The 16,101-nt window shown below is 38.8% G+C and overlaps 1 protein-coding gene across 8 annotated transcripts in view; it reads left to right on the forward strand.

The window, feature by feature from the left end:
- Positions 1-105: 105 nt before the first annotated feature.
- LOC128605714 (uncharacterized) overlaps positions 106-16,101 on the forward strand; it is a 149,683-nt gene continuing 133,687 nt past the window's right edge. For 4 of the 8 annotated variants that reach the window (XM_053621427.1, XM_053621422.1, XM_053621425.1 and 1 more), the window contains exons 1-2: positions 106-1,057; positions 7,334-7,519. In XM_053621427.1, the coding sequence (XP_053477402.1) occupies positions 994-1,057; positions 7,334-7,519 (250 nt within the window). In that variant the 5' untranslated portion in view covers positions 106-993. The other 4 variants (XM_053621426.1, XM_053621423.1, XR_008385593.1 and 1 more) reach the window with 4 other exon arrangements.

Raw genomic sequence — 16,101 nt, forward strand, 5'->3', positions numbered from 1 at the left:
TATAACATCTGTTTTCCTCTTCTTCTTCTTTGCAGTATTTATGATTTAGACATCATCATCATCATCATCATCATCACCATTCCGTTGTATAATAAAGGTAAAAATGGCTGTATGGTTGAATGGTTTCATGAGTTACATTTTATGTGTATGCGTATATTAGTAGAGTTTGTTTGTTTGTTTGTTTAATCAGTTTATTTGAGTATATTGATTATAATAACAGTATAGCTGCTAAATAGAGCAGACTACACAGATATATTACAACATTACATTACATTACAACATACAATATTACAACATGCAGTTTATTATGCTAAAGTGTTTCTAATTGTTTTTCATAAGTAACATTTTTAAAAAATATATGTATGTATATATGTGTACATTAGTGGTTAAGCCCAACCCCCCCCCCCCCCCCCTTTTTCTTTTTCCTTAATTTTTTTTTTTTTTTATTAAACCATTTTTAATTACACTGTTTATTGACAATATACCAGCTACTCGGTCTGGAATACATGACTGATGTACACATTACAGCATACATCATTACATCCTGATTCAATTTCTGATTTCCTTTGTAATGTTTGTTTGGGTTTTTTTGTTTGTTTGTTTTTTTTTGCACTTGCTAAGAACCTCAAAACCCATTGTCCTTTATTTGCAGCAATGCATTTAAATCCCCTGGCAGTATTAAAGCTATACTACGTATAATTAGCTTCAAAAGCAAGCAGTGAAGAGTGTGTTGTTATATATGCTATACCGTGTGAGGAGTGTGTCAGGCGTGCATGCTACACATTGTGTCTGGAGAGATTGATGTTTTGTCATCCACCTGCTTTAAAGCTGTAAAAGCAGCTGCGGCAAAGGCAAACCTACTCGGTTTCCAAATCCAAACAAAGAAATCTTAGTGGGCTGTTTACATATCAGTGGAGGGATATGTGGGCTTGTGCTGATGTAGTGCCAGAATGGTTGAGAGATTTCAGTCCCTGCATGACGGGTGAGTGTTAAATGCCTTTTTTATTTGCTACAGCGAGGAACAATTTAAGGAGACTTGGGCTCTGGTTTTGTGAGGGTAAGCCTGGATCACACGGCAATGCTTTATTTTTCAGCCTGGCATGCAGATTGTTACAGCCGTGCACTGTGTAAGTCTAATGGCATTTTGGAGTTAAGGTTTATGCAGTTATGCTTTTCTGAATAGCGTGCACTATTTCTATTCTCTGTGCTCTTCCTCTGTTCTGACGTCTAGCATTCTTTTATAGCGTTTGAGCAGAGTGATCTATTGTGTCTTGTTTATCGCCAGCCATGGTCACTTCTCTGGAATGCAATTGGCTGGAACTACATCGTGTGGGTCTTGCTCCCTGCTTTTTTTCATCCTCCTCCTCCTCCTCCTCTCTCTCTCTCTGTCTCTCTCTCTCTCTCTAAGAGATTCCTTTAAAGTGAGACAAGAGCAGGGGTGCTTGGTTTATCGTGCCTCTCTTTTTCTCTCTCTCTTTCTCTCCTCTCCATGCGTGTGTGTGAATAAGAATAGGGGACCATTGTTCATCGCAGATTGGACCAACTGTATAAAGCTAGTTTCTTTAAAAAATAATCTATATTGCTAATGTATATTTGAATTTTGATTTATACAACTCTTATTAGCTGTTATGGTTTATTACCTGGGTTTAATAGATGGATCATTGTTTTCCTTGTTTGACTCATCTAATAGAAACTTTATTACATTATGTTTTAAGTTTTATATTATATAATGTCGATATTCTGTTAAATCATTATATATTCCATGACAGTGCACTCTTATTGGCTGTGTGTGTACAGTGAATATCTGAACGCTACGTTATGCTACACACACTCTGAAGTGTACTATAGTGTATTATTCCACCTTTTGCTTCATATGATTGGAATGCTTTGTGTAATGAAATGGATCAAGCTTAGTTCAGGGCTGACCAGAGATGCCACGTGTGTCAGAAATTTGGCCGCTGTCCTGGATTAGGCCCTTTTTATGGAGCCACTGGCACTGTATATAAAGCACAATATGTCAGAGGAAGTTAACGTGTCCCAGGCCATTCTCCTCGTTCCCCGTCATTGACAGCATGTGCTATGTGCTATGACTCGAATGGCCAGCAGCTTGTGGCTCAAATTCTCCATTACTGTGATCGGATTATGTTCATGTCATGATATAATTATTAATGCCCTAACCATTTGCTGTTTTTTCAAAACAGCAACAACAACAACAAAAAACAGATCAATGTTCTCGCATCTGACATTGGCTACCAAACCTGATATAAAACCATGTCCTATCATGATCATAAGAATAACTTCTGTGTGTCTTTTTAAATACTTTTAATTTCATAATTAATATAGTTAATTTTGCTGATAGGACATCCACTGAACAGGTTTTGTTTTGCCCATGTCAGTTAATTAAGTTGCTAGAGTTTGCTTACTGGTTGCTGGTTCTACAGTACTGGGCCTTCTGTGCATGATGTGTGTGTATGAGAGGTGTGGGTTGAGGACAGGTCCTAATCATTTGCAGTGTGTGCTGCTGTTGTCAACTGTAAGCAAGTTTATTCTGCTCCGGCCCTTGACACTGAACTACAGTTTTTTGAAGACTCTGTATTTGTTTTATAAATGGAAATCTGCCTTAAGTATGTGAAGGTACCTTATTATATATTGTTATTATTATTATTATTATTATTATTATTATTATCCAGCCATCCATTTTCCGTACCACTTATCCTACACAGGGTCATGGGGGCACAAGACGGGGCACACCCTGTATTGGAGGCCAGCCCATCGCAGGGCACAATCACACACTACGGACAATTTGGGAATGCCAATCAGACCACAACACATGTGTTTGGACACATGTGTTGGAGGAAACTGGAGCCCCCAGAGGAAACCCCCTGGGTTTCATGCAAACTCTGCGCAAAAAACGTGGAGGCAGGATGCGAACCCCCAACCCCGGAGGTGGTAACCACTACGCCACCATGCCTACCATATTATTATTATTATTATTATTATTATTATTAGTGCAGCACAGTGGTACAGACAGTGGGTAGTATTGCTACCTCACTGCTCCAGTGTGCCCGTTTTGATCCTGACCTTGGGTTACAATCTGTTCTGTGCTTTTCATGTTGTCCTGGTGTTCATGTGACTTTCCTCCAAGTTCTCTGGTTTTCTCCCACCACCCTTAAACATGCAGATAGGTAATGGGGATTGGCATTAGGCATCCTTAACCGTAAATGCGTGTGTGCAATGGACTGGCATATTCCCGCCTCATGGCCAGTGTTCCTAAGTTAGGCTCCCGATGCACCTCAATCCTGATCAAGGTAAAGTGATTACTGAAAATGTCTTTACACTGTGGAAAATTGTCCAATGCTTCCAAGGAATTCCTCACAGCAGGTTTCAATTCAAATGGATTTATATACTGCTTTAAACAACAGACATTGTCACACAGCAGATTTACAGGACTGTGTGTCATAGGAGACAAGTAACTGCGTTTCATCCTGTTACCCTCAGCTGTTACCACATTGGTACTCATACCAGTGAGTGTGAAAGTACAAACGTGGCACATTTTCTGTGTCACGCACCAGACTGAACCCTTTCCTCCTAACTAAAGCAGGTGGTGTGAAGACTTAGCCTGGATTACAGGACCTCAGAGATAGCACTGAACCCAGCTTCCTGTCTAACATGAATTGATCGGATTAGAGCGTGTGGCTTCCATCCCTGAGGGGAAAGCAAGCAAGTTGTATATAATTGACTTTTCCCCCTCTATGTCTTGTGGGCTGTGTCCTCGTAGGGTAAATATCAGAAAGGGCCGAGGTTTGGTCAGACTGGTAAAGGCTTTTTAAGGATCAATACCACAGTGTTGAGTTGTAGCTGCAGCTCAAGGATACAGTGCATAGCAAGTGTGTGTGTGTGTGTTTCTTAACACAGTCGTGCCGTGGTGGTTGTACAGGTCTTTGTGCCAGTTGGAGCTTTTTATTGTTTTCCTCTTTCAGCTCCATATCCTTAAACTCTTTAGTATATATATATATATATATATATATATATATATATATATATATATATTATCTAACTAACTTTTTTTTCTTTTTACTATGTCCTTAATTTTTTATCAAAACATTGTTACAATGTATGTGCTGAAGTGAGAAACTGCCAAGTCACATTCCTTGCCAGTAAATCTGATTGTGATCCGGATCCTCTTGCTTATCTGCAGAACAGCCGTCTGCCTCTGATGAGTGGAGCAGTAACAAACACTCCAAGAGCAGCTCATTAGAGTCACACGGACTCTTTTTCATTTCATTTTCTCAAGCTTTCTCCTTGTCAGGGTATAAACTTGTGTGTAATCTATGGGTATGGCTGGGTCAATATGCTGATATAATATTGATATCGTGATAATATATATGACAATATTGCTGTTACTGTCAGTACTTTCCTAACATTGCAGGACTCACTGTAGTGAGAAATTCTTCAATTTGTACTCACTTTCTTGCTCAAATGATGTATTTTCATAGAAAACAATACAAACATTATTTGTTCAAAAAGTTCACATACAAGCCAGGCATTTTTGATCTGCTTCTTTTCTGGTACCTCCATTTAGGTTTCATTCATTCATTCATTTTTGGTAATCACTTTATCCTGGTCAGGGGTGCAGTGCATTCTGAGCCTGTCCCTGGAACACTGGGTGTGAGATGAGGATACACTCTGGATGGGATGCCAGTCACACACACACACACACACACACACACACACACACACACACACATTCACACCTAGGGGCCAATTAGCAGTCCCTCCAGGATTTTGCAATCACAAAAAAGAAACTTAGCGAAATCCTGTATGGACTGAATAAGAGTGGGCAGTTCACATACTGCCATGTTTTTTGGAAGGTGGGAGGAAACCTGAGAACTGAGAGGAAACCCACACAGATCATTGACAAATTTCAATTAAATATAAAAACATGGGAATGATATTACTATCATTAGGTCCTACTTAGGATCTATCCTATCCTATCCTATCCTATCCTATAATACCACAGAAAGTCTGCAAATGCTGCATCACTGTTTCACTGCTTCAAAAGGAAAAGAAGTGTTGGCTGTTTTTCAGCATTTTGCTAGCCAGCTGTATTTGTGACATGAGCTGAGCTGAAAATGAATTTGTTTCATATAAATCTTTGCACACATTTACGTATCATATTATATCATATAAGATTATTGCAAAAGCATGTGCAATATTTTAAATAACATTAAGTGTATTTTCTAATTGATTTTTTTAGCCATAGATGAGAATGAGAGCTGATTAAAGACTGTACAGGACAGCCTCAGAGTGCATTTCATCTAATTATATTGTGAAGAGTGAGTTTTTGTTATGTATTAGCTCTTGCTTTTGATTCAGATTTTTAGAGCTTGCTCTGTGTATGTATGTATGCATACACATAACCCGGTCTTGTGTGCATGTTAATTTCTCTGTATATCTTTACACTACACTACACTACACACACACACACACACACACACACACACACACACACACACACATATATATATATATATATATATATATATATATATATATATATATATATATATATATATATATATATATTTGTGTGTGATATTCACCTCTTTTATTTGTATTTTAATCTTTTATTTATTTATTTTTTGCATTTTCCAATTAATATTACATGTTGATGCCCTACATGCCCCCCCCCCACACACACACAAGCAGTAACCCTCTGCTTAGTGTAAAATAGCAACTTTAAGACAGCATGAAGTAAAGCAGAGATATGTTTATTGATTTAATGAGGCCATTTCATCTTCAATATAGTCTTTATATGAGCGCCAGAGAGACATATTGCTATTCTTCACATAACCACATGTAGAAACACAGCCCCTCTTTCATTTTGTCAAAGAATTAGGTTCAACTTAATGGATCAATGTTTTGATTATTAAAGCCAAGCCTCTGTGGTGCAGAGTAATGCGTTCTGCATTGATCTCCCTCCAACCTTTTATTGTCATTACTCCAGTGGCTCTCACATTTAAAGATATGTTCACAGGAATAAAGATTTTACAAAGTGACAGAGAGATAAATAACTTTATAAAGCACGGTCAGTGTAGGAGACATGTTGGGGATTCTTTAATGATGCTTTATACTGGTCATCATATCTTAAATCTGTGATTAGCTTCACTATACTATGCTCCAGTACAGAGAACACGAAACGTCCTCTGTCTTATGAACCTCATGACCTTCACCTAAGTCCAGTGTACTGTATCGGGTAGTGTTGTACACAGTGAGCAGTGAAGCCTGCTACACTTCTTGATGATGGAGTTTGATTTTTTTGGGCAGGGAAGAAGGGAAAAACAGTGTAGTGATGCAGTAAAAAAGGCCTGAAGCATATGCAGCTTGTATTGACCAACAGTGCGAAAAGGAATACAAGAGTTCAGGACATAATGATCGCAGTGAACTGGGTCTATGAGCTATGAGCAGTGCCCGTGGGCTAACCAATCAATAGCCCATCAATACCTTTTTATTAAAATTGTTTGCAAGGAAATAAAAATCTATATTGTTCTGTAGAGAAAAAAAAAACAAAAAACGCAGGAGACGCCATTTATGTATTTATATGCCAGTTAGATGAGTAGAGAGGAATATTGGTTGTTGTGCGATGGTATTAGAGCTTTGTAAATTTATACAGAAATTGGAGTCTACTCGTCTCTTCAAATTGATTTTTCTGAGAAATGCACTTGTGATTATATTATTTTCACTTATTTTCAGCTAAGCTGAATACCCCTCCCATTACACTCATATTAAGATGAGATTAATAACACAAGTAATTATTACACTTTGCAGATTAATAATATGCTGCATAGGCAGTATTGATTTCACTCCAAGGTCCTATAAAGATGAAGATTAGCTTAATATGGTTTACTGCCGAGATGATATTTGTTGTAATATGTTGTTGCCTGTTATACAGTACAGGCCTTTTTAAAGAGTCTTTTTTTTTTTTCAACCAGCATGAAATATGAGAGTATAATTCTCACCAGTGAAACCTGTCACCCAAGAAAGCTTTGTCTTTCTCTCCCCTCCTTTCTTTTCCGCATTGTTCCCAGCCTAAACCAGATCTGTAGTGCTTCCTCAGTGATAGACCATTAGACATATAATGAAATTTGAAGAGCATCTTTATTTAGAACAGCCATTCTGGAGATTACTGTATAAACTACCCACCTCTTCTCTTCGCCGAGCTCCGAGAGGGAAAAAAAGGGAGAAAAAAGAGAAAGCAAAGCAGATAGGTGTGGAGGCTGAAAAGGGATGTACAGTGCGAGTTACATTGCCAGGCTTTGTGTTCTTGTTGCAGAAGACGGGGGAAATCAAAGCAGCGAGGGCTCCGAGAGGGACCGATGGAGAGGTGAGCTCTGCAATGGAGGACGGCTACTTCCTGTTCCTGCTGGAGTGACCCGCAGGTCTGAGGAGGAGCGAGAGACAGAGCGAGGGAGAGGGAGAGAGAGCATGAGAAACAGAGAGAGAGAGAGTGAGAGAGAGAGTGAGTATGAAATAACAAAGGGAAAGCACGGGCACAGGAGGGGAGTGAGAGGGAGAGGGGGATATTCCACACAATATGATTGCTTTATGAAGGAGCTGAGGCCAGTCGAGAAGCAGTTGTCAAAAGGTTCAGGTCATCTTGATATGCCAGCTATAATTGTACTGTTTTTGAACGTGATGCGCTATTTCACTGATGTGTACTTTTAGCAGTGTTGATTCTACTTCTCTGTGTGTGTCAGATTCTGCTGCATTTTTTGTTTTATTTTTTGCTGATTTATGTGCTTAGCTTAATTTTTGTTCTTAATTTGATCTGCTGAATTTATTGCACTTGGATTGCATTTCTGCACTACCCTTGAGCTTTGTAGTGTATTTAACAATCATGTATTTGTTTAGTGTATATTTATTACAAGAATATTATTGTTCTCACACATTTGAAGCTTTTTTAATTATTGCTAGAAAAAAATGCCCTCCTAACCGGCTGCAGTCGCACATACCAGCCAAAAGAGGGCAACATGATTGCAGAATTCCTCCACTTGCCCGAGCGCTCTTCTGGATGGCAGGTTAAACGTGTAAGGTCCGCATGCTTGGCAACAAAGGAGGCGATTGTCACATGTGTGAGATCTCTTGTGCTGGAATAAAGTTCTCCACAGTCAAGGTGTCCATGAAAGGACCTTGCCCTTGTGGAAGCCAAATAAAAACAAAGGAGACATTAAATGCACCTGTCTCCTGGAAAACAGACATCTTCACTCATCATGCCCGCTGCCGAGATCCTGATGATAAGATTATAAAATGTCATTCTAAAAAAAAAAGGGCAGTTTCTTTTTTTTTTTTTTGAGGAGTTAATTGAATTTAAATCGCTTTGGTGAGTGGAAAAAATGGAGTGGCAGGGAATAGTCTTAATCATTTGAATTGTAAACCATCTTTATAAATGAGAAATCGTCTTCACAGCTGAGAAGTATTATCAGAATGGCATAAAAGTGTCGTGTTTCTGTATTGCTCATATTACTGCGTGAAAATTACCGTATGGGTTGATAGATATGATCATAAAGATGTGCTGAATAAATACAGACATTCTCAGGTTGATTTTTCAGTGTGTGTACATGTTTGTATGTCTTGATGAGGACCAAATGCCTGCACAAGAATAGGAATATCTTACATCTTTGGGGACATTTGGCTCGTCCCTATGAGGAAAACTGCATTTTCTTTTACCAAAACTCTCAAAAGGTTTCTTTTTGGTTACTGAGGTTAGGATTTGATTTAGGTGTAGGCACTGCATTAATAAGCTGCATTAATAATTATGTCACTGGAAGGTCCTCCAAAGGCTAGTATGGTAAACGTGTGTGTGTGTGTGTGTGTGTGTGTGTGTGTGTGTGTGTTAAATGTACCTGTTACCGAGATGCTGGTCTGATTTGGCAGAAGCTGCTGGAGGATCAGTGAGTGTGAGAGGATCTTGTGCACTCCAGCGAATAGCCGACAGAGGGAGGCCTCCTCAGATACATAACCATGAAGCCAAAACTGAACACCAGAGCTTTTTCTACTTCACAGTAAAGCATCGTCTATTATTTCTATTATTAGTATTGTTATTAATAATATAATTTAGACTAAATCAATTAGTCAAATCTATTTTCATTGGATGATATAAACCATTACCCTGAATTATATACAACAAAGCTATATGATATTATTACATTTGTCATTTTTTAGAATATATTCAGCATTTTAGTCACGTTTTATATATATATACACACACACACACACACACACACAGTACTGCGCAAAAGTTTTAGGCACCCTATATTTCTTAGTACAAACTTTGTTATAGATTTTTATTTTATGATTTCTACATTATCGAGTCAGTACAAGAGCATTTCAGTTTTCCAGCACAAAATTAAATGTTACAGTAAAATTTTTGTGTGTCAGTAAAGAAAGCAGCAAATTACGTGATAAGAAACACTTAAACATAATGAAGGCTGCTGGATTTTGCAACAAATATAAGAATCAAGTGAACAGTCAAAGTCTCCAGAAGAACTGTGGCTGGTTCTGCAAGATGCTCAATAAATCTTACAGCTCATTTACTTATAAACCTGCACTAATTCTACCTGAGACACATCAAATATTGCCTTTGTATCATTTATTATTGTTTATTTCTCTGTATAGTATATTTTTTTATATGGAGGAACATTCAATTTCATTATTTTGAAGGCATCTTTGCTCTACAGCATTTCTTTGCATGTGCCTAAACCTTTTGCACAGTACTGTGGGTGTATATATATATATATATATATATATATATATATATATATATATATATATATATATATATGTGTGTGTGTGTGTGTGTGTGTGTGTGTGTATATATATATATATATATATATATATATATATATATATATATGATTTTACATTTAAAAATGTAATCTTATTATATTGTTATGTTGTTTTTGACTCTTCCTTGCTCGGCTCTTAATTTCGTATCACTCCTGTCACTTTTACTTCCATAACAGCAGTGCACAATGTAGTACAATTCAATTAGGCTGGACATGCTGTACAATTAGGCTTTCCTGTTACAGAATTTAACGGTAAATTACTTGCATATTTGCCAGTCATTTGTGAGTGTGGTCTGATTCATTTCAGTCTCAGCTCTCAGTGTTGGAGAGAGGGTGATGTAGGTTCATGTGCTTTCATTCATATATACAGTATATACATTACCGGTCAAAAGTTTGGAGACACTTGACTGAAATGTTTCCCATGATCTTAAAAACCCTTTGATCTGAAGGTGTATGATTAAATGTTTGAAATCGGTGTAATATATGCAAACATATAATTGTGCCAACATTTTAATTTGTTTCATTAGAAAACTAACATTTAATTTCCAATTTTTAAAAATTTTTGAGAAATTTTTGAGAAACTTGGAGCGAAAATGCCAAGAATACATTTCTGGAAATTCTAGGCAAAAAGGGTGTCTACATTGAAGATGCTAAAATACTAAATTATTTTGTTACGTCTTCCATTTGTGTTATTCCAGAGTTTTGATGACTTTATTATTATAAATTGTGGGGAAAAAAATACATAAATAATGAGTGTGTCTAAACTTTTGACATATAGTATATAAATAAATAAATAAATAAATAAATACACACACACACACACACACACACACACACACACACACACACACATATATATATATATATATATATATATATATATATATATATATATATATATATATATATACATGCACACACACACACACACACACACACATACACATAATCTAGGAAGAACATGGAAGAACATATTGAAAATTTACTACCCAAACACAACTGACATTAGACTAACAGAACTCTCAAGGTGTCTGATTTTGATCACTGATTATTTATTTGTTTGTTTGTTTATTTATTTATTTATATATTTATTGCTGTTTGAGTCATGAGTATAGGAGATGCCGTTCTTGTTTAGCTAAATATTGCATTAAGCGGGTGTGTATTTCTCCTCTGATCTGTTTATGAATGCAAACTACTCGACTTTAATGCTTCCCTGCATGTAACCCATTACAAACTCGTTCTTCTTTCTTCACTCTTTTTTTTCCCCCACAATAAATGGGTTACAGTGTGAATATTTGTTGCAGAGATTTGCTGATCCGGACATTTCGTGTTGTTCTAAATAGCAACAACAAAGAACTACATGTTTTTTCACTAAGCTAATTGATCAGTACACACCATGACTGATGCAGAAATCTGCTGTTTTGCTTCAAATGAATTCAGACTCGGTTTTATTTGTAGAACCTTTTTATGGTTGTAAACATGAGCTGATTTTGCCTGCAGTGCTTCTAATTGTCTTATGTTCGCGTGTACGCAAATTTTCATTTGATATTTATAACTCGACTTGCATTGCAGTCAGCCGAAGTGCTAGGCATCTGTTACCACATTCACACAAAGCTGCCTGTGCGCTTTTATGTGGTGAGTCGTTCTCTACTTCTAATGGCTGCTGGTTATTTGTTCTCCACCTCATCAAAACATTTTTTTCCCCCCTCACCAGTGTAAGTAGGAAGAGGAGAGTGAGACAGCATGGCACAGATGTGCCCACATTTTACCCGCCTGCCTGTGTTGATGCCGGTGAGCAAATTTGCGGCTCGACGCTGTAACTGACACAACACCCGACACACGAGCTCTGAGCCAGAGATGGGTCTAATTGACGCTGGCAGAACATTCCCTGCTTAATTTTAGCCATAATGACTGAGAGGGGTGAAATGATACTTTAAAAGAGGGGGAGACAAGCAGGGAGAGAGAGAGAGAGAGGAAGAAAAAAATAGGAGAGAACTTGGTGATTAGTTGTTCTGGAGAATCTTGGCCATGGAAGCAGAAACACTAATCCTCACTTTGGTTGGAGCCATTTTGCGCAGTAGGTCCCTGATTCCGCCCCCTCTCGATTTTAAGACCCGTGTCAAGCTCAGACTCGTCTCCCGCGTCTCGCTGCTCTCATTTCCTATGCCTTCTGGCCAACTGGGCTATTTATAAGAAATCATTTTTCTTCTCACTTTTATTTAATTCTTTCCTACTTGTTTGATTTTCTGCCCTGGTTAGGAAGGTGGCCAGATGAGTGGCAGAGATCCAGAGGGTTCCACCACTCACAGCTCCTCACATTCTCACATGCAGAATCCTCTGCTTGTGCAACAGACCAACTATGTTTGTCACCCTCCACCCACCCAACACACTCCCTCATACATGCACCAATAATCTCAACTATATAGCCTTGAGCTTGACTCTTCATGTCTTTTTCTTCATCCACTTCTGTTAAAAGCACCCATCTTATTTCTGTACATGCCGTCGGCGAAGCCTGGCGCAGTGTTTACTGATTGCAAGATGGCTAACTAGGCTTCAGATTCAGATTACAGTATTTGTTTTCATTTATAGCTGTATCCAGATCAAAGCAGAGCTGAAGGCCTTTGCATTGACACTTGTTTATTTATTTATTTATTTATTTATTTATTTATTTATTTTTCTTTTCTTTTTTTTTCCTATGTGTATGCCGTTTTGAACGCAGTCAGATTTTATGTCACGCTCAATAATCCTTTGTGCTTTTGTACAGTACATCTTACATACTTGCCCAGAAACCAAAAAGATTGATTTGAATCCTTATTGATGTATTTTCAGAATGCTTTATGTTAAATCCACTTTAGTAAAATTTACATAATTAGTGAACACAACTTCTTACATGTCAAAATCAAAGATGAAGCAGTGATCATAAGATAAAGCCTTGGGACAAAATTCACTTCAAGAACTCCTGTTGGTTCCTTTGAGAAGCAAAACTCTGTGTCTTATGCAAAGCTCGAATATCTATTTCAACTAAAATCTAGAACCTGACTGCTGTGTATGTAATTCGTACGTTCACTGAAAATGAAGATTACATGCGACAGAGTGAATAGTGAAATACCTGCTGCTTGAAATGTTTCCTATTACACAAGTTTTATTGTGGCTTTATTCTTTCCTCACCCCCCCATCCCTTATTTCCTGTAAAAATTAATTTCCCTGACCTTTGAGCATCCAGAGCAGCAGGGCTCAAATTCCACACTTTATTATTGCGCCGTTTTATTTTACTATAAAATATGTGCACCAGGATAACGAGGGACCGGAGAATCCACTTATTGATTTTCATTTCAAGGCTTGAAATAATAATTAAAACAGAAGAAACCAGCACCTGGTTCTTAGGTTAGTGACTTTGGGAATGGATATAAAGTTGTTAAAAGTTATAAATTTCATCCTTGTTGCTCTCTTGGAGTGGTCACAGTGGTGTTTGGTGTGTTAAATGTACAGCAGGTCATATGGAAGGGCAATACAGAAGTGTGAATATGATCCCTCTCAGTTGAATTCATACCGCGCCGTAATCTGAAACATTTAATGGATTAATGACGCATCGCATGGTATTTTTCTGCCTATAATTTGCACTTCATATTTCAGTAAAATTCTTTTTTTTTTTTTTTAAGTAAATGACTGCTTCATAAGAGATACCAAGCCATTGCTGTGGTTTTTAACTTCTATCTGTGAAACATTACCTGTGCTACATTGGCAGAGTTAAATGGCAACCGGAAAAACTGTTCACCTTTATATCGTCTCTAATGGCATGTACTGACTAATGCTCTAGACTCCTCTGTGCTAATGCATTTCAGAGTGTTGTCTTTAAGCTTTGCCATGGCTGTCCTTGCCAGTCTCGTCCCATCAATCGTGCCGGCGATGGGCAGAAGTGGCAGGAAAAAATTAATGAACTGAAACTTTCACAGGCCACAGTCACCTGCTGGCAGGAAACTTTCTCATGAGCCTTAATGCACGTTTGAAGAAAGTGTCGGCTGATAGATATTGATATAGATTTTAATAAATGTGTGAGGGATGGCACCTAAAACGCTGCCCGCATAATGCAGTTTGACAGTGTATTTGTACTAATAACCCCTTAGAGCGGTGATAAAATAGTGGGTGCTCCACTGTAGGCATGATTAATGTGGCTGGAGTAATTAAATTCCATTAGGCCCTGGGATTACCTGTGTGTGGAAGCGTGTGGCAGGCCATAGTGAGCGAGCCAGCCAGGACTCCACACGCTAATGCTTTTTAAAGCGCGGCTTGCAGCCCTGGAGAAAGGCTCGCTAACACAGGACATCTGCTCCCCGTTGATGGCTGATGGTATTGATGCATTCAATCGTTAACGGAGAGTGGAGGGTGTGTGTGTTTGTGTGTGTGTGTGGGGGGGGGGGGGCTGGGGGGCAAAAATGAAGGTCTAAGATGCAAACCAAAAAGAATCTGCATAAAACAGACCTTCTGGAGAAAGTGTTGTAGTCTCCGGATGTCTCCGCTAGCAGGGGTCTGGCTGCAGGCGGTGCTGTCGCAGGCCTCTGTGGGAGTAGCTTATGCCTAGGTTATGATGTTGTGCTGTAGGTTTTTTTTTTCTGCAGCTTGTTTTTCACCCTGCACTCTGTCCTCCCTGTAGGTGAGCAGCAGCACCGCCTCCCTCCCACTGTCCCCTGCTGTTTTGCAGCAGATTCCTGAAGCCTGGCATCATTGCGGGCAGAGAGAGGCCCGTGCCCTTTGCAAATGGCTACAGTAATGACCCACTTGGGAGGCAACAGTTCAGTGTAGCTGCGGATGTGTCCAGGTGCCGCAACATAAGCATTTCATTAAATATTGAAGCAAGTGCTTTCAGTTACAGTGGTGGAAAAAAAGATATTTGGCATCCTTCCAAAAGTGACTAAATGTATGTGAGCACGCTCTTTCTCTCTCCCTGGCACTCTCTCATTCTCCCTCTCTTTCCTTTTTCTCTCCTCTCTCTCTAATCACTTTCTGGTTTTACTTGACCTTTCTTCTGCTAATTAGTTGCCTTCTTGAAATGCATTATGGGTAATCTATCTTGGGCGATCCAGCTTCCCACTTCCCGCTCCGGTAATCACTCTAAATGTATGAATGATTTATTCAGTGGAGCCATTTCTCACAATCTTAAAATACACAAACCATAAAATACAGCCCAATTATTACGTGGCTGCAGCAGGCCCTGGGCAGGTCCACGAGCGTGTGCGATGGATTCGCAGTGACATTCGCAGAACGCGAAGAGCTACATTTGACGAGCAAAACAAGGCGAAAGCAGGGAGGAACTCGCAGCTGTCTCGCGACGTGGATCACGCGGATGAGTGCAGTAATGGATGGTGTTGAGGTTCGCGTGTGAGCTCCCATGCTGTGTTAAATGCTGTCTGTACGCTGGTGTGAATACGCTGCACATGAGGTTTTCTGACTCCTTGCATGCATAATTGCTGTGTGCCGGGCTTTTCAGGTGGTGAAGAAAGAACTGCAACCAAGCAAGCGCTGACTACATGCGCATTAACAGGGCACTTTAGCAAACTACTGAACATTTCCTGCGCTCAGAAACACATTACACACAGGGTGTGGTGTAGCCAGCATTTAAACTTTAGACATTTGTCTGACGTATATGTTAACAAGACAACCATTAATAAGTGCTATTTGTCATACAGATTGTGTGTGAGGGGAGTGGTATATCTGTGCAGGATGTGTGTGTGTGTGTGTGTGTTTGTGTGTGTGACAGTATGTGTGCAGTTTGCCCACTGGAAATAGGCAGACCAGATGTGTAGTGCTGAGGCCCTTGGCTGCTGCCAGCTCCTGGGATACCATGTTGACATGTGCCTTCAGGTGCACAACACCCTCCATTACACGCCTAACACAATTCCTCCCTTACAATAAGCATGCCCGGCCACAGCTTACAAGCCTCGTTCTCTCACTCACTCACTCACTCACTCACTTACTAACTCAGTCACTCACTCACTGTGAGTGCTGCTACAGTGAATAGAATAGAATCCAAGCCACAAGAAGAGACATGTTTACCTGAAGTATGCTAAATAAGGAATGATAAGTAATGATCAATGAGTAATTTAACAATGATGAATTTACTGTGTGGTGTTGGAATATGGAAATAGAAAAATATACAGCATGTCTATTATGTTTAATACAATATAATATAATATAATATAATATAATTTTTATACACTGGCTAAACGAAAGCATTTTCAAATTAATTCTTATCTATCCC

Source organism: Ictalurus furcatus, chromosome 3, assembly GCF_023375685.1.
Source record: "Ictalurus furcatus strain D&B chromosome 3, Billie_1.0, whole genome shotgun sequence".
In the NCBI taxonomy this organism is placed as follows: Eukaryota; Metazoa; Chordata; class Actinopteri; order Siluriformes; family Ictaluridae; genus Ictalurus; species Ictalurus furcatus.